This window comes from Pectinophora gossypiella, unplaced genomic scaffold (assembly GCF_024362695.1).
Source record: "Pectinophora gossypiella unplaced genomic scaffold, ilPecGoss1.1 Pgos_31, whole genome shotgun sequence".
NCBI lineage: Eukaryota > Metazoa > Arthropoda > Insecta > Lepidoptera > Gelechiidae > Pectinophora > Pectinophora gossypiella.
Window position 1 is genome coordinate 1,374,209 of NW_026063241.1, and position 21,115 is coordinate 1,395,323.

The following is a 21,115-nucleotide window of genomic DNA, read 5'->3' on the forward strand; positions in this document are numbered from 1 at the left end:
ATTGCTGAAAATTGCTTTTTATTTTAAATTCCTTAGCTAAAAATTGCTTTTTCTTTCACATTTCTCTGCTTATTGAATGACTATTGCTAACTCATTAGATAGAACCTACTTCTCATATAAGTAGGTGGATGCGGCCTCGATTAGCGGGGGAACCACATGAAAAAAAGCGAGCTACTGGGTGTACCTCCTGGGTAGTTTGGAAATCACCTAATATATATATGTATATATTTATAAATAAAAGTTAATATATATAAATTAACATTATTTTTTTTTAACAGGAAATGCACAATGCTAAAAACTGCGTAGGAGATTTTAATACAATAGTACTACCAAGCCTGATGTTGGCCTCTATTTCAATGAATGCAGCAGTGTCACAGCTAGCAATCAAAAGTAACAAGATATTGAGGTACGTTAAATGACGATCACGACCACTTTGGCAAAAACGTATCGCTATAGACTAAGGAAAAAAATAATATATATTTTATTTACAGGAAATGCAGATGACAATAAACTGTGTAGGAGTTCATGATTGCAATAGAATAAAATCGACCAAGCCTGAAGTCAGCAGCCCCTTCAATGAATGCAGCAGTGTGACAGCCAGCAATCAAAAGTTACAAGATATCGAGGTACGTTTCATGACGACCATGACTATTTTGGCAAAAACGTATCGCTATAGACTAAGGAAAAAAAAATTATATATATGTTATTTAGAGGAAATGCAGATGGCAATAAACTGTGTAGGAGTTTATGATTGCAATAGAATAAAATCGACCAAGCCTGAAGTCAGCAGCCCCTTCAATGAATGCAGCAGTGTGACAGCCAGCAATCAAAAGTAACAAGATATCGAGGTACGTTACATGACGACCACGACTATTTTGGCAAAAACGTATTGCTATCGACTAAGGAAAATAAATTACATATAATATTTAATTATATATTTTATTTACAGGAAATGCAGAAGGCAAAAAACTGCGTAGGAGATCATTAATACAATAGTATTATATAAACCAAGCCTGATGTTGGCCGCTCATTCAAAGAATGCAGCAGTGTGACAGCCAGCAATCAAAAGTAACAAAATGTCGAGGTACGTTACATGACGATCACGACCACTTTGACATAAACGTATCGCTATAGACTAAGGAAAAAAAATGTAATATACAGGGTGTTAGTGACATCGTAACGAAAACTTTGAGGGATGATTGAGACCATGATTATGAGATGATATCAAGTGGAATTTTCCGTCGCAAAAGTATGGAACAGAAAATAACTTAAAAAAAAAAACAAAAATTTTCATGAATTTTCCGACTGAAAATTCCACTTGATTTCAACTCAGAATTATGGTCTGAATCATCCTCCTCAGTATTTGTTACGATGTCACTAACACCCTGTATATTACATTTTTTTTCCTTAGTCTATAGCGATACGTTTATGTCAAAGTGGTCGTGATCGTCATGTAACGTACCTCGACATTTTGTTACTTTTGATTGCTGGCTGTCACACTGCTGCATTCTTTGAATGAGCGGCCAACATCAGGCTTGGTTTATATAATACTATTGTATTAATGATCTCCTACGCAGTTTTTTGCCTTCTGCATTTCCTGTAAATAAAATATATAATTAAATATTATATGTAATTTATTTTCCTTAGTCGATAGCAATACGTTTTTGCCAAAATAGTCGTGGTCGTCATGTAACGTACCTCGATATCTTGTTACTTTTGATTGCTGGCTGTCACACTGCTGCATTCATTGAAGGGGCTGCTGACTTCAGGCTTGGTCGATTTTATTCTATTGCAATCATAAACTCCTACACAGTTTATTGCCATCTGCATTTCCTGTAAATAACATATATATAAATTTTTTTTCCTTAGTCTATAGCGATACGTTTTTGCCAAAATAGTCATGGTCGTCATGAAACGTACCTCGATATCTTGTAACTTTTGATTGCTGGCTGTCACACTGCTGCATTCATTGAAGGGGCTGCTGACTTCAGGCTTGGTCGATTTTATTCTATTGCAATCATGAACTCCTACACAGTTTATTGTCATCTGCATTTCCTGTAAATAAAATATATATTATTTTTTTCCTTAGTCTATAGCGATACGTTTTTGCCAAAGTGGTCGTGATCGTCATTTAACGTACCTCAATATCTTGTTACTTTTGATTGCTAGCTGTGACACTGCTGCATTCATTGAAATAGAGGCCAACATCAGGCTTGGTAGTACTATTGTATTAAAATCTCCTACGCAGTTTTTAGCATTGTGCATTTCCTGTTAAAAAAAAATAATGTTAATTTATATATATTAACTTTTATTTATAAATATATACATATATATATTAGGTGATTTCCAAACTACCCAGGAGGTACACCCAGTAGCTCGCTTTTTTTCATGTGGTTCCCCCGCTAATCGAGGCCGCATCCACCTACTTATATGAGAAGTAGGTTCTATCTAATGAGTTAGCAATAGTCATTCAATAAGCAGAGAAATGTGAAAGAAAAAGCAATTTTTAGCTAAGGAATTTAAAATAAAAAGCAATTTTCAGCAATTAGCATGCAATAAGCAAAGCAATTACTCAGTAATTGTCAAACATAAGCGAGTTGTACAATTTAAAGATATTATTCACAATTACAAACACGTACCGAGTTTGTTAATACTTACATTGAGTTATCATCGCTAAGTTGACCAAATTATTAGTACAGGTTATCACATTCACTAAATGAAAATATGTGTTTTTATCAATTGTAACAATGCTTGCATGACCTAACCAACCGTTGGTGTTGTGGACGCCAATCTTCAAGAGACAAGTGGACGGGTGTGAGGAAAACTGGCAAGATGAACACGTCGGTGTGGGTGCGACTGGTGCACGGGAGAGAAGTGGAGCTAGTTGGCAGATGGAATTAGGCATCACTCTCTTGCTTCAGTTAAGTTCCACTCAGATCAGGTGGGTTGTCGCATGGATGAACATCGCATGGGTTGGAGTAATTCGAAATAGAACTGTCCATGTTGTTCCCTTCATCGTAGGCACTTCAGTGGACTGTGGATCGATCAACAATAGTTACGTGAGTTGGCTGTCAAACCGATATGACGTGCCAGCCGAATCTAGCGACCAGGTATGCAGGGGATGGAGGTATCCTGTGGAGTAATCATATCAGCAAAGGTGAAAATGTCGATTGGGAGTGAAATGGAGGGAGAAGGAGAGCTGCAGTCAGCGGTCACGATCTTGCTGTAGATAGACTACATGCTCAGTTTACGTGTAGTTGTAACTGTTCGAAGTTAATTGAAAACGATCGATATGCAAATTCCTGTTTAATGAAACAAGTAATAAATGAACAGGCAGGTGTTTTTTCGGTATTTAAACGCTAAAACCGTTGTTTGTTTATTAATTAGCAGTGGTATGATGAATTCTTGGATACTGATGAATGCTAATAAGCTAAGTATTTAAAACAAAATCACATTCAGAAGCACTAAAAACACATTAAATTAAAGAACGAAATAATACCGTATGAAATATTATTTAATACTAGCTTTTGCCCGCGACTTCGTCCGCGTGCCGTGTTATATAAGAGAGAGATCTTTGTGTGTGTGGGAGTGCATACTTATGCAGTTTAGATTTTTTCATAAGTACATTTTTTTTTCCCAATAACTCCCATTTTTCAAAATACAGCCAAAAATAAACTTTATATTTACTAAGGTATACATGCGTGCTAGATTGAATCAATTGATTGAATTGTTTTTTTTTTAATTGATTGTTCATTGAGTTTTAATTTTAATACACACTTCCTCTCTTCCCTTCAACGTTGCTGTGCCCTATAGGGTCCATGTTTTAGTTCCTATGCCTATGTAACACCCTATTGTACTACATGGAATGCAATAAATAATTTAATTGAATTGAAAATATCTATCTTACGCGGTTTCGATTTTTTCATACAAATGTTTTTTTCCCACTAACTCCCGTTTCCGTGGGAATTTTGCAATATCCTGTTGCAATTAAGCTTTAAGTTAACTAAGGTACCTGCATGCCAAATTTCAAGCGTCTAACTTAAGCGGTTTAGATTTTTCATACAAAAAGATTTTCCCGCTAATTTCCGTTCCCGTGGGAATTCCGGGAATTCCTTTCTTAATGCACCTCTACGGTACCTAAGCTATGTCCCTTCCAAATTTCAAATGCCTACGTTTAGCCGTTCAGGCTATGCGTTGATATATGTCAGTCACTGAGTCAGTCAGTTTCTCCTTTTATTTAGATTTGATTTTTTCATACAAATGTTTTTTCCCGCTAACTACCGTTCCCGTGGGAATTTTGTAATATCCTGTTGCAACTAAGCTTTAAGTTTACTAAAGTACCTGCATGCCAAATTAGAATATATATTAAAAACAGCAGATAAACAGAATATCAAGTTACGGGGTGAATGTGAACATCAGGGGCGAAACAGTGGAGCGGGTTACAGAAGCACGAAACCTTGGTCTTCTTATGGATGAGGAATTGAGATTTGAAAAATACATAATTAATACAGCTGCTAATTGCTTCTATCGGCTCAAAACCTTATATCTGATTAGACAGTTCATCAATACTGGCACTCGTATAAAGCTCTGCGATTCCCTTGTTCTGTCCAAATTCAATTATATGGATGTCGTTTACGGTCCTCGGCTCCTTGCACGGTCACGGAAGTTGATTCAGAGGGTTCAAAATGCGTGTGCAAGATTTTGTTTTAAAATACCTCCCCGCACGCACGTTACGCCGTTCTTAAATAATGCAAGTATTGTAAAAATGAATGCTCGAAGACATCTGCATCTCGCTACACTTCTATTCGGAGTTGTAAAATATAGTATACCATCCTATCTTGCAAAAAAACTGGTGTGGTCCCGTGACGTTCAGTCATATCAAACACGCTCGACGATCTACTCACTAGCAGTGCCGCGCCATCGTACTGTTGCCTTTCGCGGAAGTTTCCGGTTCGCCGCATCCAAGTGTTGGAATGATCTGCCGCCACCAATTCGTAGTCTGAAAACAATCAATAATTTTAAACTTCATTTTAAGCAACATCTTCTGCGACTACAAAAGAGTTCTTAATAAACAAAACCACTTAAACCTACCTCTGTGGTCCAGACACGACACGATGGCGGAGGCTAACTTGCGACGCGGATGCGACGGCAATATAGCTCTAACAGGCACACAGGCACACAGCTACTCATTGAAAATACACTAGTAGGCGGTACACAAATATGCGTCTAGTCTGTTCATTGGGGGTTATTTGTTATTTTTTTATTGTAACTATGGTCACTGATTCGTTAAATGTTTTTTATTATCAATCAATTATTTATATTTTTATTCCCAACACTTTTAAAAACACAAAAAACTTTGGCGACGGGTTTTTTGTACAAGCTGATTACATAATAAACGTTGCACTCGGACGGCAGTGGCGGTTGAAACTGACGTAATGCGTTTGATAAAAATGTTGACGTAGTAAGCCCGCTAACGGTAGTTTTACTCCGGCCAAACCAGTTTGAGTTGCAACGTACACTACGTTCTTTCGTTCAAATCCGCACGCACACTAACTTGTCACATTCTAACATTTCTAACTTTATTTATTTGTTTATTTTATCGTTTTAAACGCATTGTTTTGTAAGTATTATTGTATTTCTTTCATGTATTTGTAGATACACTGCACACACACACGCTTTTAATATATTATGTTTTTGTAAACTAAGTACTTTATTTTATAAGTAAATATTATTATGTATTCATTCAAGTCGTATTTGTGGGAGACACGGCTTCCGTGCCTCACTTAGCAGGGTCCACAGAATACCAGCGTCGTGGCTCGCGCCGCGGCTTATGCTGAGTGAGCCCCTTTTATAAAGGACACCACCACCATCGTTGACCAGTCCATACACACAATTATTTGTATTTCTCGTGTATGTTGTCTTTTAATTTTTTAAATTTTTTTTTATTATGTGTTTGATTGTAAGTTATGTGTTACTCCGTGTTTTATATTATATATTTGTTATTTATTTTATACTTGTTACTGTGGTGTCCCTTTATAATAAACGTATCTTTCTTTCTTTCTTTCTTTCAAATTTCAAACGTCTAACTTGAGTGGTTTAGATTTTTCATACAAAAGGATTTTCCCGTTAATTCGCGTTCCCGTGGGAATTTGGGAATTCCTTTCTTAGTGCACCTCCACGGTACCTAAGGTACCTGCATGACAAATTTCAAAGGTCTAACTTGAGTGGTTTAGATTTTTCATACAAAAGGATTTTCCCGCTAATTCCCGTTCTCGTGGGAATTTCGGGAATTCCTTTCTTAGTGCACCACTACGGTACTTAAGGTATCTGCATGCCAAATTTCAAACGTCTAACTTGAGTGGTTTAGATTTTTCATACAAAAGGATTTTCCCGCTAATTCCCGTTCCCGTGAGAATTTTGGGAATTCCTTTCTTAGTGCACCTCTACGGTACTTAAGGTACTTGCATGCCTGATGTTGCCAGCTCCTTCAATGAATGCAGCAGTGTGACAGCCAGCAATCAAAAGTAACAAGATATCGAGGTACGTTACATGACGACCACAACTATTTTGGCAAAAACGTATTGCTATCGACTAAGGAAAATAAATTACATATAATATTTAATTATATATTTTATTTACAGGAAATGCAGAAGGCAAAAAACTGCGTAGGAGATCATTAATACAATAGTATTATATAAACCAAGCCTGATGTTGGCCGCTCATTCAAAGAATGCAGCAGTGTGACAGCCAGCAATCAAAAGTAACAAAATGTCGAGGTACGTTACATGACGATCACGACCACTTTGACATAAACGTATCGCTATAGACTAAGGAAAAAAAATGTAATATACAGGGTGTTAGTGACATCGTAACGAAAACTTTGAGGGATGATTGAGACCATGATTATGAGATGATATCAAGTGGAATTTTCCGTCGCAAAAGTATGGAACAGAAAATAACTTAAAAAAAAAACAAAAATTTTCATGAATTTTCCGACTGAAAATTCCACTTGATTTCAACTCAGAATTATGGTCTGAATCATCCTCCTCAGTATTTGTTACGGTGTCACTAACACCCTTACCTACTTGTATGGCTACAGTATGTACTTGTGCGGGGTGTAAGTGACATCGTACCGAATACAGAGGGGGATGATTCACCTGATTATTCTGAGTTAATATCAAGTGGAATTTTTCATCGCAAAAGTATAGAATTGAAAATAATTTAAAATAACTAAAAAAAAATCATGAATTTTGCGACGGAAAATTCCACTTGATATGAACTCAGAATCATGGTCTGAATCATCCCCATCAGTATTCGTTACAATGTCACTAACACCCTGTATATTTTATTCACAGGAAATGCAGAGTGCAATAAACTGTGTAGGAGATTATGATTGCAATAGAATAAAATCGACCAAGCCTGAAGTTCTTCAATGCACGCAGCAGTGTGACAGCCAGCAATCAAAAGTTACAAGATATCGAGGTACGTTACATGACGACCACGACTATTTTGACAAAGACGTATCGCTATCGACCAAGGAAAAGAAATTATATATAATATTTAATTATATATAATATTTAATATGTATTTTATTTATAGGAAATGCAGAAGGCAAAAAACTGCGTAGGAGATTATTAATACAATAGTATTATATCAACCAAGCCTGATGTCGGTAGCTTCTTCAATGAATGCAGCAGTGTGACAGCCAGCAATCAATAGTGATAGTGACAAGAATCTAGGTACGTTACATGACGACCACGACCACTTTGGCAAAAACGTATCGCTATCGACTAAGAAAAGGATATTATATCTATACGTTATTATAAATAAATTAATATTATTTTATTTTTAACAGGAAATACAGAAGGCAAAGAAGCAGATGTCATCAAAGAAGATCTTTGTTCCTGCAATGTTTCCGCAGACGATACATCCAACAGAGCGAAGTGGAAGGAAAAGACTCGGAAAAAAGAGCCCACCACCATATGGGAACAATGCAAGGGAGAGAAAGAGAATATAATTTTATATTTTTATTTTTTGATAACATAAAATAAACCAACAATATCCTACACATTTTTTTTTTATTTCTTTTTGTGTCTGTCTTAATAGTTATTACAAATCTGTGATGCGAAACAAACTATACGAAAACGTCAATCCACGTACAACGCCCGCGAAGTTGCTTTAGCAGCGAGCGCACTTAGCACCATCTAGTATTATATAAAGCTACAAACCCACTGACTGACTGACTGACTCACTGACTCACTGACAGGGTTGTTCTCCCAGAAGGAGCATCGGGGGGTAAAAATAATATATGAGAAAAGTGATCGGGACCTCCCGGTGAGTATGGGAAAACTGCTCCTCATCAGGGAGACACCCTACAATCTGGCGTAACTATTATACCTGGATCAATTTTTTTTTCGCAAAACCTATTTAAATCTTGGTCAAATTCTATTGTGGGTGAAAAAAAACCAAAATGGCGGAAAAACAAGATGGCCGCCATACAAAATTTTGTTTTTCCAGAAAATGTCTCGGCGGTAAAAACTGTGTATGGGGTTGTAATCGGAATGTCTTGTTGAGTATAAAAATACTTCTCAATCTTGAAAAACTGCTCCGCATCAGGGAGACACCCTACGGCCTGGCTAACCTATCGCACCTGGAACAATGATTTTTTCGTACAACGTATTTAAATCTTGGTCAAATCCAATCGCCGGTGAAAAAAATTCAAAATGGTGGAAAAACAAGATGGCCGCCATACAAAATTTTCGTTTTTCCCGAAAATGCCTCGGGGGTAAAAATGATGTACGAGGGTTTTGATCGGAACGTCATGTCGATTATTTAAATACTGCTAGATCTTGGAAAACTGATCCGCATCAGGGACACCCTACGGCCTGGCTAAACTATCAAACATAGAAAATTTTTTTTTTCCACTTAACTTACTTAATTCTTGGTCAAATTCAATCACTCGTGATAAAAAATCAAAATGGTGGAAAAACAAGATGGCCGCCATACAAAATTTTGTTTTTCCAGAAAATGCCTCGGGTGTAAAAATGATGTATAGGGGTGTGATCGGAATGTCATCTTGGAAAACTGCTCCGCATCAAGGAGACACCCTACGGCCTGGCAAAACTATAGCACCTAGAAATTTTTTTATTTCACGAAAACAAGATGGCCGCCATACAAAGCTTCGAACTAATACAGGACACGCTAGCAGCTTGCTGCGAGCCCACCACGCGACATCTAGTTATTTTATTATTATTATTATTATTATAATATATATAGCTACAAACCCATGTACTGACTGACTGACTGACTGACTCACTGACTCACTGACTCACTGACAGGGTTGTTCTCCCAGAAGGAGCGTCGGGGGGTAAAAATGATGTATGGGGGGTATGATCGGGACCTCCCAGTGAGTATGGGAAAACTTCCAGATCTTGGAAAACTGCTCCGCATCAGGGAGACACCCTACGGCCTGGCAAAACTATCGCACGTGGAACTTTTTAGTTTTGACGATACCTATTTAAATCTTGGTCAAATTCTATTGTGGGTGAAAAAAAATCAAAATGGCGGAAAAACAAGATGGCTGCCATACAAAATTTTGTTTTTCTAGAAATTGTCTGGGGGGTAAAAACTATATATTGGGTTGTAATCGGAACGACTTGTAGAGTATGAAGATGTTTCTCGATCTTTGAAAACTGCTCCGCATCAGGGCGGCACCCTACGGCCTGGCAAAAGTATAAAACCTAGAGCAATTTTGTTTTCGCATGATATGTTTAAATCTTGGTCAAATTCAATCACCGGTGAAAAAAAACCAAAATGGCGGAAAAACAAGATGGCCGCCATACAAAATTTCGTTTTTCCAGAAAATGTCTCGAGGCAAAAATGATGTATGGGAGGTGTGATCGAAACGTCAAGCTGAGTATGGAAAAACTGTTCGATTTTTAAAAACTGCTCCGCATCAGGGAGACACCCTACGGCCTGCCAAAACTATAGCACCTAGAACTTTTTTGATTTCACGAGACCTATTTAAGTCTTGGTCAAAATTTATCGCCAGTGAAAAAAAAACAAAATGGCCGAAAAACAAGATGGCCGCCATACAAATTTTTGTTTTTCCAGAAAATGTCTCAGAGGTAAAAATGATGTATTGGGGTGTGATCGGAACGTCATATTGGAAAACTGCTCCGCAACAGGGGTCACCCTACGGCCTGGCAAAACTATAGCACCTAGAACTTTTTTATTTTCACGAGACCTATTTAAGTCTTGGTCAAATTCTATCGCGGTAAAAATATGGCGGGAAAACAAGATGGCCGCAATACAAAGCTTCGAACTAATACAGTACACGCGAGCAGCTTGCTGCGAGCGAACCACGCGACATCTAGTTATTTATAATATATATAGTTTTATTATATTATATATAGCTACAAACCCACTGACTGACTGACTCACTGACTCACTGACAGGGTTGTTCTCCCAGAAGGAGCGTCGGGGGGTAAAAATGATGTATGGGGGGTGTGATCAAGATCTTCCGGTGAGTATGGGAAAACTTCCAGATCTTGGAAAACTGCTCTGCATCAGGGAGAGACCCTACGGCCTGGCGCAACTATCGCACCTAGAACGATTCTTTTTTCACAAAACCTATTTAAATCTTGGTCAAATTTTATTGTGGGTGAAAAAAAATCAAAATGGCGGAAAAACAAGATGGCCGCCATACAAAAAAATATTTTTCCAGAAAATGTCTCGAAGGTAAAAACGATGTATGGGGACGTATTAAGAAGATCATGTTGAGAATTTAAATACTACTCAACCTTCAAAAACTGCTCCTCATCAGAGAGACACCCCACGGCCTGGCGAAACTATGGCACCTGGAACGATTATTTTTTCACAGAACCTATTTAAATCTTGGTCAAATTCTATCGTGAGTGAAAAAAAATCAAAATGGCGGAAAAACAAGATGGCCGCCATACAAAATTTGATTTTTCCAGAAAATGTGTCGTGGGTAAAAACTGTGTATGGGGGTGTAATCGGAACGTATTGTTGAGTATGGAAATACTTCTCGATCTTGAAAACCTGCTCCGCATCAGGGAGACACCCTACGGCCTGACAAAACTATCGCACCTGGAACGATTGCTTTTTCACAAAACCTATTTAAATCTTGGTCAAATTTTATAGCCTGTAAAAAAAAACAAAATGGCGGAGAAACAAGATGGCCGCCATACAAAATTTTGTTTTTCTAGAAAATTCCTCAAGGTCCAAAAATATGTATAGGGGTGTGTTCGGAACGTCATCTTGGAAAACTGCTCCGCATCAGAAAGACACCCTACGGCCTGGCAAAACTATAGCACCTAGAACTTTTTGGATTTCACGAGACATATTCGAGTCTTGGTCAAATTCAATCGCCGGCAAAAAACAAGATGGCCGCCATACAAATTTTTGTTTTTCCAGAAAATGTCTCAGAGGTAAAAATGATGTATTGGGGTGTGATCGGAACGTCATCTTGGAAAACTGCTCCGCATCAGGGAGACACCCTACGGCCTGGCAAAACTATAGCACCTAGAACTTTTTTGATTTCACGAGACCTATTCAAGTCTTGGTCAAATTCTATCGCGGTAAAAAAATGGCGGGAAAACAAGACACGCGAGCAGCTTGCTGCGAGCGAACCACGCGACATCTAGTTATATTATATATAGCTGGAGACCCACTGACTGACTGACTGACTGACATAGTTGTTCTCCCAGAAGGAGCGTCGGGGGGTGAAAATGATGTATGGGGGGTGTGATCGGGACCTCCCGGTGAGTATGGGAAAACTTCCAGATCATGGAAAACTGCTCCGCATCAGGGAGACACCCTACAGTCTGGCGAAACTATCGCACCTGGAACGATTCTTTTTTCACGAAACCTATTTAAATCTTGGTCAAATTTTATTGTGGGTGAAAAAAAAACAAAATGGCGGAAAAACAAGATGGCCGCCATACAAAATTTTGTTTTTCCGGAAAATGTCTCTGGGGTAAAAATTATGTATGGGGGTGTGATCAAAACGTCGAGTTGAATATGGTATTACTTCTCGATCTTGACAAACTGCTCCGCATCAGGGAGACACCCTACGGCCTGGCAAAACTATAAAACCTGGAGCAATTTTTCTTTCGCGAAACATATTTAAATCTTGGTCAAATCCAATCCCCGCTGAAAAAAAAAAAAATGGCGGAAAAACAAGATGGCCGCCATACAAAATTTTCGTTTTTCCCGAAAATGCCTCGGGGGTAAAAATGATGTATGAGGAATGTGATCGAAACATCATGTTGAGTATGGAAATACTTTTCGATCTTCGAAAGCTGCTCCGCATCAGGGAGACACCCTACAGCCTGGCGAAACTATCGCACCTGGAACTTTTTTGTTTTCACGAAGCCTATTAAAGTCTTGGTCAAATTTTATCGCCGGTAAAAAAAAACAAAATGGCCGAAAAACAAGATGGCCGCCATACAAATTTTTGTTTTTCCAGAAAATGTCTCACGAGGTAAAAATGATGTATTGGGGTGTGATCGGAACGTCATCTTGGAAAACTGCTTCGCATCAGGGAGACACCCTACGGCCTGGCAAAACTATAGCACCTAGAACTTTTTTGATTTCACGAGACCTATTTTAGTCTTGGTCAAATTCTATCGCGGTAAAAAATTGGCGGGAAAACAAGACACGCGAGCAGCTTGCTGCGAGCGAACCACGCGAAATCTAGTTATATTATATAAAGCTACAAACCCATGTTAAAGATATTAAGGCAAGAAAATAAAATAATGCGAGGTTTATGATGATTACTGGTTTACTTTAGGTAATTTACTTTAAGTAAGTACAATTATGACGTTGTGTGCGCGAACGTTTGTCGTAGCTGAATGGGGCGAGCGGCTCCCGCGCCGCTCCCTCCCCGCGCCTCAACCCGCGTCTCGCGGTCGTCGTAGACATCCTGGGGGGCCTTGGGGGAAGCCGAAGAAACCACGGGAATGGTTGAAGTCGAGGCTTTCTCCAACATATCCTCTTCTAACATCAGGGGGCATACTTTATTCAGAGCTCGTCGCTCGATTCCTCTGTACGTCACGAAATCAGCAACGCGCGCGACCCCGTCCTTGCCTGGGTAATGTCTGTGAAGTCTTCCCAGTCTCCACTTCATAGGCGGTACATTATTTTCCTTAAAAACCACCATCGATCCTTCTTTAAGGCTTGTGTAAGGAGATCGCCATTTGGTTCTCTTTTGTAGTTCGGATAGATATTCATTATGCCATCTTATCCAAAAGTGCTCTCGTAAAGCTTCGATTAGCTGGTATCTGGATGTCAGCTTCTTCGTAGTAGCCATTGGAGGTGACGGCAGTGATGTTAGCGGCCGTCCGACGAGAAAATGCCCTGGGGTCAAGGGAGAAAGGTCGTGTGAGTCGGGTGACATGGGAGTTAAGGGTCGGGAGTTGAGGACAGCTTCGATTTGCGTACAAAGCGTGCTCAGCTCCTCGTAGGTTAGACTAGCATTTCCTACTATGCGTTTCATGTGATATTTTGCGCTCTTTATGCCGGCCTCCCATAAACCACCGAATGTGGGAGAGTACGGGGGATTAAAATTAAACTTAATGCCCTCCTCCGCTGCGAACTCATACACTGACTTCAGGCTTGATAGTAACGCCCTGCCCAATTCATTATTGGCCCCAACAAAATTTGTGGCATTGTCACAATATAATTTATCAGGTTTTCCCCTTCTAGAAATAAACCTTCGAAGACAAGAAATGAAAGCGTTTGTACTTAAGTCGCTTACTATTTCTAAATGGATCGCCTTTGTACAAAAACAAATGAACAGGCATAAATAACATTTTGATATACGATTACCGCGGCCTTTTTTACTGGATATTAGGAGTGGTCCGGCGAAATCCATACCAGAAACTTGAAATGGATAATTTTGAGTCACCCTGTCCTCAGGCAGGTGTCCCATCAACGGCTCCATAGTTTGGCCTCTAAATCGAGTACAAATTACGCATTCTCTAGTTACTTTACGTGCAAGCGTCCTCCCCCCGAGAGGCCAAAACTGATCCCTAAACGTTGCTAGGAGCAGTTGAGGGCCTGCATGCAGCAAGCGCAGATGTTCGGCTCTCATCAGCAATCTTGTGAAATAATGTTTTCCATCCAATAAGGCTGGATGTTTTTTATTAAAGTTAAAGTTCGTGTTATTGAGCCGACCACCTACTCTCAGCACGCCTTCACTGTCGAGAAAAGGAGACATCTGCAACAAGTAAGATGAGGTAAGTGTTTTTTTGTTTTTAATCATATTAATAACTGTTTTAAATGTAATTGATTGTGCTAGTTTTATTAGGTAAGTAAGAGATTTATCGAGTTCATTACTTGTTAAAGGACCTAATGATCTATTCTTTTTATTTTTACAGTTATTTATGAACCTGTGTACATAACCGAATATTCTTTTTAATTTTAATGAACTCGAATAATTTTCGAATTTTATGGTTTCATTATTTTCATTATTTTCAGTGTTAGTTTTAGTTGGTAAGGTTTTAATTTCAGGCAAAATCATATTATTATCTGTGTAAGGAGTAACAGGCCATTGGGATATATCATGAATTAAATAATCAGGCCCTTCCCACCAAAATTTAGAGTTAATGAGTTGACTCGGTTCGACACCTCTTGAGGCCAAATCAGCTGGGTTAAGTTTTGTGGGTACGTGCCTCCATGAGTTTTTATCTGTCATGTCTGTTATTTCATTTACTCTATTACAAATAAATGGTTTTAAGTTTTGTGTTGGAGTTTTGATCCAAGCTAAAGTGATTGTAGAATCAGACCAATACACGATTTTATGAATAGGGCACCGGAGAGCACTGGTGACCTTGGCCACAAGACGAGCACCTAGTACTGCAGCACACAGCTCTAGGCGCGGGATTGTGATGGCTTTAAGAGGTGCAACTCGAGTTTTAGCGCAAAGAAGTTTTACGTTTACTTGATTAGTTTGATTCACTGTGCGTAAGTACGCACACGCTGCGTAGGCGTCCTTTGATGCGTCTACGAAGCAATGTAGCTCGCAGACAGTAGGTGCCACGCAGAGCGCGTGTCGGGGAACCGATACTGAAAGTAATAGCTCAAGGTCAGTGATCATTTTATTCCAAATTTTGTTTATATCATTGGGAACGACTTCGTCCCATCCTAGTTTTAATTGCCATAATTTTTGAAGTAATATTTTTAAGGTGACTGTACATGGGCTAAGTAAGCCTAATGGGTCGAAAATTTTGCACGTATTAGACAAAATAACTCTTTTAGTGATTTTGTCTGTGTTTTTATTTATATTTATAGAAAAGTTCAACGTGTCAGTGTCAGGCGTCCATCCCAAGCCTAATACGCTTGATTGTTTATTTAAGTTAAGAGATTCCGTCATGGTTTCATCATTAAAAATGTGAGGGCAATTTGTGCGGTATTTATGCAATGGTAGGCACGCAGAATTAAGTACAGATGTTACTTGATTCAAAACATGAGCTAACTCAACATCACTGTCTGCTCCAGTTAGCATATCGTCCATATAAAAGTCATGCCTAATCACATTTGCAATCGACTTGTCGGGACATTCCAGGGCCAACTGTAGCAGACAGCGTGTACTCAGGTAAGGTGCTGAGGCTGTACCATAAGTCACAGTATTAAGCTTATAAACTTGAAGAGGTTCATACTTATTGTATCTCCATAAAATCAATTGCAAGTGACGTTGTGACTCATCTATCAGGATTTGACGGTACATTTTTTGAATATCGCCAGTTAGTACGTACCTATGTTGCCGGAATCTAAGTAGGATATCAAACAGCTCATCCTGAACGACTGGACCAGTGTATTGAATGTCATTTAGGGATTTTAATGATGTAGTTTTAGCAGACGCGTCAAAGACTGTTCTAAGCTTAGTTGTTTCACTACCTTCGCGGATGACTGCGTGGTGTGGCATATAATATCCAAAATTAGGTTTTTTTGTCTTAGATAAATGTCCAAGGGACTCATATTCTTTAATGAAATTATGATACTGATTTTTAAGATCAAGGTTCTTGTCTAATTTTTTCTCAAGATTATAAAATCGCTTCTCTGCCATTCTGTAAGAATCACCCAGAGAAGTTTCAGGTTCCTTAAGTGGCATTAAGACTGAAAATCTACCATTATTATCCCGGTAAGTATTTTTAAGAAAGTGATCTTCACAATATTCCTCTTCAGTGGACATCTTAGATGACGTTGAAGAAATTTCTTCAAGTCTCCAAAACCTTGTTAAATTCTCACTGATTTCCTTTGTAAAATGACAGTACGAGGCAGATGGTTTATCACGAGTTCCTAAGGGACCAACTACAATCCAGCCAAGCTTAGTGCCCTGAAGAATAGGCAGATTAGGACCAAGAGGCACTTTTTGTGCATTTAAGACATCATAAAATATATCTGCCCCCAGCAAAATATCAATGTCAGAAGGGCGACTGAAGTTGGGATCAGCCATGTTATAATGTTTAGGTATGTTTAGTTTAGAAACATCAAAGTAGTGATTAGGCAACTGACCAGTGATTTCAGGTACAACCAAGCATTTTAGATTAGTGTTAAATGATTCATTTATAGAACAGATTCTAACGTCACCAGTGACTGAGATAGGGACTTGCACGTTGTTTATGCCCGATATCATGATGGGTTCGGAATTGCGATTAGCAATGCCAAGTTTATGGCTTAGGTTTTCTGTCATAAAGGAGGATTGACTGCCCGCGTCAAGCAACGCACGAGCATGGTAAGTATTATTATTTTTAGGATTAATGATCTTCACTAACGCGGTGCCAAGCAGAACCTGTCCGGAAGAACGCACTGACATTGACACGGAAGGTGATGTATTATCAGGAATTTTATCATTTTTATTTTTATGTAACATTGTATTATGTTTTTCATCGCACAATCTGCATGAGCCGAGTAAACAAACTGAAGCGTGATGACCCCTCCTCAAGCAGTTTGTGCAAAGGTTTAACTTTAAGACCTCACTCAACCTAGCTTCAGGAGACAAACCACGGAAAGATTCACAATCAATAATTCTATGTGGCTGACTGCAAAAAGGACATGACAATAACCGTTCAGGTTTTGATTTAGCAGAAGTGACAAAACTTTTTGTAAATTTATTTTGATGATTGTTATGAGGAAATGATGAAGTTTTATGATCACCCTTATTGTCTTTATTATTATGAATTCCAACCTTATATTCAGGTTTGTCACTTCTGTTTGCCTGCATAGTCTCCAATATATCCGCTCTATTTCGTAAAAAATCGATAAATTCGCTTAAAAGCGGTAAATCGGATAAAGTATTTTTATGTTCTTCCCACTTGCCATTAGTAACCGAATCCAATTTTGAAGAAATCATGTATATAATAAGAGTATCCCATTGATCGACTGGCTGCCCCAGAGTGGTTAATGCGCGTAGGTTTTTAGTTACTGTATCGATTAGGTAGCGTATCGATCGATAGGACTCCCTAGTAATAGGTTCAATTTTGAACAACGCTTTTAAGTGGTTGTTGATTAAGATTTTTTTATTATTGTATCGTTGACATAACAAATCCCATGCTACCTGGTAGTTCCTTGCAGTAAATTCAATAGACCTAATGACTAAAGCAGCGCTCCCTGATAATGAGGATCTTAGGTAATGGAATTTGTTTATATCTGGCACTGACTCATTATTATGTATCAGTGATTCGAAGGTGTCATGAAATTCCAACCACAAAAAATAATTGCCGTCAAATGTGGGTAGTTTAATAATAGGTAATTTAACGTTTAAGTTATCATTTCCAACAGAACTACACTTGCCCTCATCTACGTGAGCATTCTTGTTTTTAACAGCAAAAGAATCAATTAAAGACCGAGCATTACCTATAGAAGAATAAAATAACCTTTCAGTTTGATCCCTTTCCGTAAGTTGCTCATCAAGAGTTGTACACATTAATTCTAGTCGAATTTGGCATTTTTCAAAATCACTAAACAATTCCTCCACTCTTTCAAGACGTAGGGTCAATTCTTTTATTTGTGAATCAGTAATTTGTTCTATTGAGATTTGTTTTAATGTTGCTAGGTGATTAGAAAAAATGGTTAAGCGACCCCTAATAGACCCTCTTTGTTTAACAAGGTCCTTAAACTCCTTTGTATCCTCACTCATTATGATCGTAAGTTAAACCAATTTAAGGGCCAATAATCAACCAAGCAAAACAAAAATGTGCATCAAACCAGTTACAAAGTCGAAGTTCCAGCGCAGCAACAGCGTATGAGTTCCCAGCGGAGAAGCGGCGATGGCGCGCGGCGTGAGTTATGAAGGTCAACAAGGTCACGCGGTGACCTGCCAGCCGGCGACGATGCGCCGTAGGTACTCCCTGGAATAGTCGGCCAATATGTTAAGCAACAGCAACTTTTAGGTTACGCGAAGAAATATTATTTTAAATGAAGAGATTTTACGATTAATTTATTTATGATTTATGAGAAATTAGATGAAATAAACGGCAGTAAACACTGGAAATGTAAGTAATTATGTAACACGTACGTAAATCCTATTAGATTAAGCAGAATATGCCAAATATCTCGCTTTAGTTGTAGTTAAATAAGTGAAATTATTAATTTATTGTAAGAAGCCAGTGATTTTAGAACGTAAACAATCGGTATTTTAAGTTTTAAGTGCAATTTTAGGCTAATAACGTGCTCATAGCTATCAAACGCAATATCACCAGGAATAGCACTTTATTATGATTATGAAAGTAGCTAATTTGTGCGAACAATTGTTATTTATGCAAATTTTATTTATGTAAATAGCACTTATTTAAAGCTAATCTAATGCAATTTGCAAATCAAAACCCGCAAGTACGCAAATCGATGGATAAAGGAAGGATAGAAAAAAGGATGGGCACTAGTACTTCCCTGGGAGCCGCTGACTCGTCGAAGCACTGCACTTTCACCGTTTAGAATTCCAAAGGTAGTCCTTTCCTTTGTTCTCGGCGCAAAGTCCGATGCGCGCTGCAATGTGTGCCACGCACTCACTCGTCCGAACTGGATTTTGTATCAGTAAATATCCGATTTTTTGCAGATTTAAGTCTTCGTCTGGTCGCCAATTTCTTGTTAAAGATATTAAGGCAAGAAAATAAAATAATGCGAGGTTATGATGATTACTGGTTTACTTTAGGTAATTTACTTTAAGTAAGTACAATTATGACGTTGTGTGCGCGAACGTTTGTCGTAGCTGAATGGGGCGAGTGGCTCCCGCGCCGCTCCCTCCCCGCGCCTCAACCCGCGTCTCGCGGTCGTCGTAGACACCCATGTATTGACTGACTGACTGACTGACTGACATAGTTGTTCTCCCAGCAGGAGTGTCGGGGGGTGAAAATGGTGTATGGGGGGTGTGATCGGGGCCTCCCGGTGAGTATGGGAAAACTTCCAGATCTTGGAAAACTGCTCCGCATCAGAAAGAGACCCTACGGCCTGGCGCAACTATCGCACCTAGAACGATTCTTTTTTCACGAAACCTATTTAAATCTTAGTCAAATCCAATCCCCGGTGAAAAAAAACTAAAATGGCGGAAAAACAAGATGGCCGCCATACAAAAATTTGTTTTCTCAGAAAATGTCTCGGAGGTAAAAATGATGTATGGGAGATGTGATCGAAACGTCAAGCTGAGTATGGAAATACTGCTTGATCTTGAAAAACTGCTCCGCATCAGGGAGACTCCCTATGGCCTGGCTAAACTATAATACCTGGAGCATTTTTTTTTTCGCATAACATATTTAAATCTTGGTCAAATCCAATCGCCGGTGAAAAAAATTCAAAATGGCGGAAAAACAAGATGGCCGCCATACAAAATTTTCGTTTTTCCCGAAAATGCCTCGGAGATAAAAATGATGTATAGGAATGTGATCGGAACGTCATGTCAAGTATGAAAATACATCTGGGTTTTCGATAGCTGCTCCGCATCAGGAAGACACCCTACGGCCTGGCAAAACTATCGCACGTGGAACTTTTTTGTTTCACGAAACCTATTTAAATCTTGGTCAAATTTTATCGCGGGTGAAAAAAAAACAAAATGGCCGAAAAACAAGATGGCCGCGATACAAATTTTTGTTTTTCCAGAAAATGTCTCGGGTGTAAAATTATGTATAGGGGTGTGATCGGAACGTCATCTTGGAAAACTGCTCCGCATCAGGGAGACACCCTACGGCCTGGCTAACCTATCGCACCTGGAAGAATGATTTTTTCGCACAACGTATTTAAATCTTGGTCAAATCCAATCGCCGGTGAAAAAAAACCAAAATGGCGGAAAAACAAGATGGCCGCCATATAAATTTTTGTTTTTCCAGAAAATGTCTCGGGTGTAAAAATGATGTATAGGGGTGTGATTGGACCGTCATCTTGGAAAACTGCTCCGCATCAGGGAGACACCCCACGGCCTCGCAAAACTATAGCACCTAGAACTTTTTTGATTTCACGAGACCTATTTCAGTCTTGGTCAAATTCTATCGCGGTAAAAAATTGGCGGTAAAACAAGACACGCGAGCAGCTTGCTGCGAGCGAACCACGCGACATCTAGTTATATTATATATAGCTACAAACCCACTGACTCACTCACTCACTCACTGACATAATTGTTCTCCCAGAAGGAGCGTCGGGGGGTCAAAATAATGTATGAGAAAAGTGATCGGGACCTCCCGGTGAGTATGGGAAAACTTCCAGATCTTGGAAAACTGCTCCTCATCAGGGAGACACCCTACAGTCTGGCGTAACTATTATACCTGGATCAATTTTTTTTTCGCAAAACATATTTAAATCTTGGTCAAATTCTATTGTGGGTGAAAAAAAAACAAAATGGCGGAAAAACAAGATGGCCGCCATACAAAATTTTGTTTTTCCAGAAAATGTCTCGGCGGTAAAAACTGTGTATGGGGTTGTAATCGGAATGTCTTGTTGAGTATAAAAATACTTCTCAATCTTGAAAAACTGCTCCGCATCAGGGAGACACCCTACGGCCTGCTAACCTATCGCACCTGGAACAATGATTTTTTCGCACACGTATTTAAATCTTGGTCAAATCCAATCGCCGGTGAAAAAAATTCAAAATGGTGGAAAAACA

General features: G+C 38.9%; 1 protein-coding gene and 2 long non-coding RNA genes across 6 annotated transcripts; 1 reads left to right on the top strand and 2 right to left on the bottom strand.

Annotated features, from left to right (window-relative positions):
• The first annotated feature begins 365 nt into the window (after positions 1-365).
• On the top strand, positions 366-7,997 carry LOC126380918 (uncharacterized). The gene is made up of 5 exons (XR_007568587.1): positions 366-406; positions 492-626; positions 714-848; positions 7,600-7,739; positions 7,856-7,997. It is a non-coding gene; the product is annotated as an uncharacterized LOC126380918 (long non-coding RNA).
• On the bottom strand, positions 1,472-2,042 carry LOC126380919 (uncharacterized). The gene is made up of 3 exons (XR_007568588.1): positions 1,921-2,042; positions 1,699-1,833; positions 1,472-1,597 (listed from the first exon to the last, which is right to left on the bottom strand). It is a non-coding gene; the product is annotated as an uncharacterized LOC126380919 (long non-coding RNA).
• Positions 7,998-12,790: 4,793 nt separating the features above from the next.
• On the bottom strand, positions 12,791-19,129 carry LOC126380933 (uncharacterized). 4 transcript variants are annotated; one of them, XM_050030505.1, is made up of 2 exons: positions 18,242-19,129; positions 12,791-15,093 (listed from the first exon to the last, which is right to left on the bottom strand). In XM_050030505.1, the coding sequence occupies exon 2, from the start codon at positions 14,720-14,722 to the stop codon at positions 12,842-12,844; it is 1,881 nt and encodes a 626-aa protein (XP_049886462.1). In that variant the 5' UTR covers positions 14,723-15,093; positions 18,242-19,129; the 3' UTR covers positions 12,791-12,841. The 4 variants fall into 4 exon arrangements, with proteins under 4 accessions (XP_049886462.1, XP_049886461.1, XP_049886463.1 ...); XM_050030504.1 differs by having other exon boundaries at positions 18,235-19,129; XM_050030506.1 differs by lacking the exon at positions 18,242-19,129 and having other exon boundaries at positions 12,791-13,383; positions 14,969-16,672.
• Positions 19,130-21,115: the final 1,986 nt, after the last annotated feature.

What these genes read in the sequence shown, in the direction of transcription:
- LOC126380933 (XM_050030503.1), bottom strand. Translation starts at nt 16,663, where the DNA reads ATGATATCGGGCATAAACAACGTGCAAGTCCCTATCTCAGTCACTGGT. An exon ending in CAGTGAATCAAACTAATCAA is followed by an intron (nt 14,246 to 14,968) that starts GTAAACGTAAAA and finishes TACTTGTTGCAG; the next exon opens with ATGTCTCCTTTTCTCGACAG.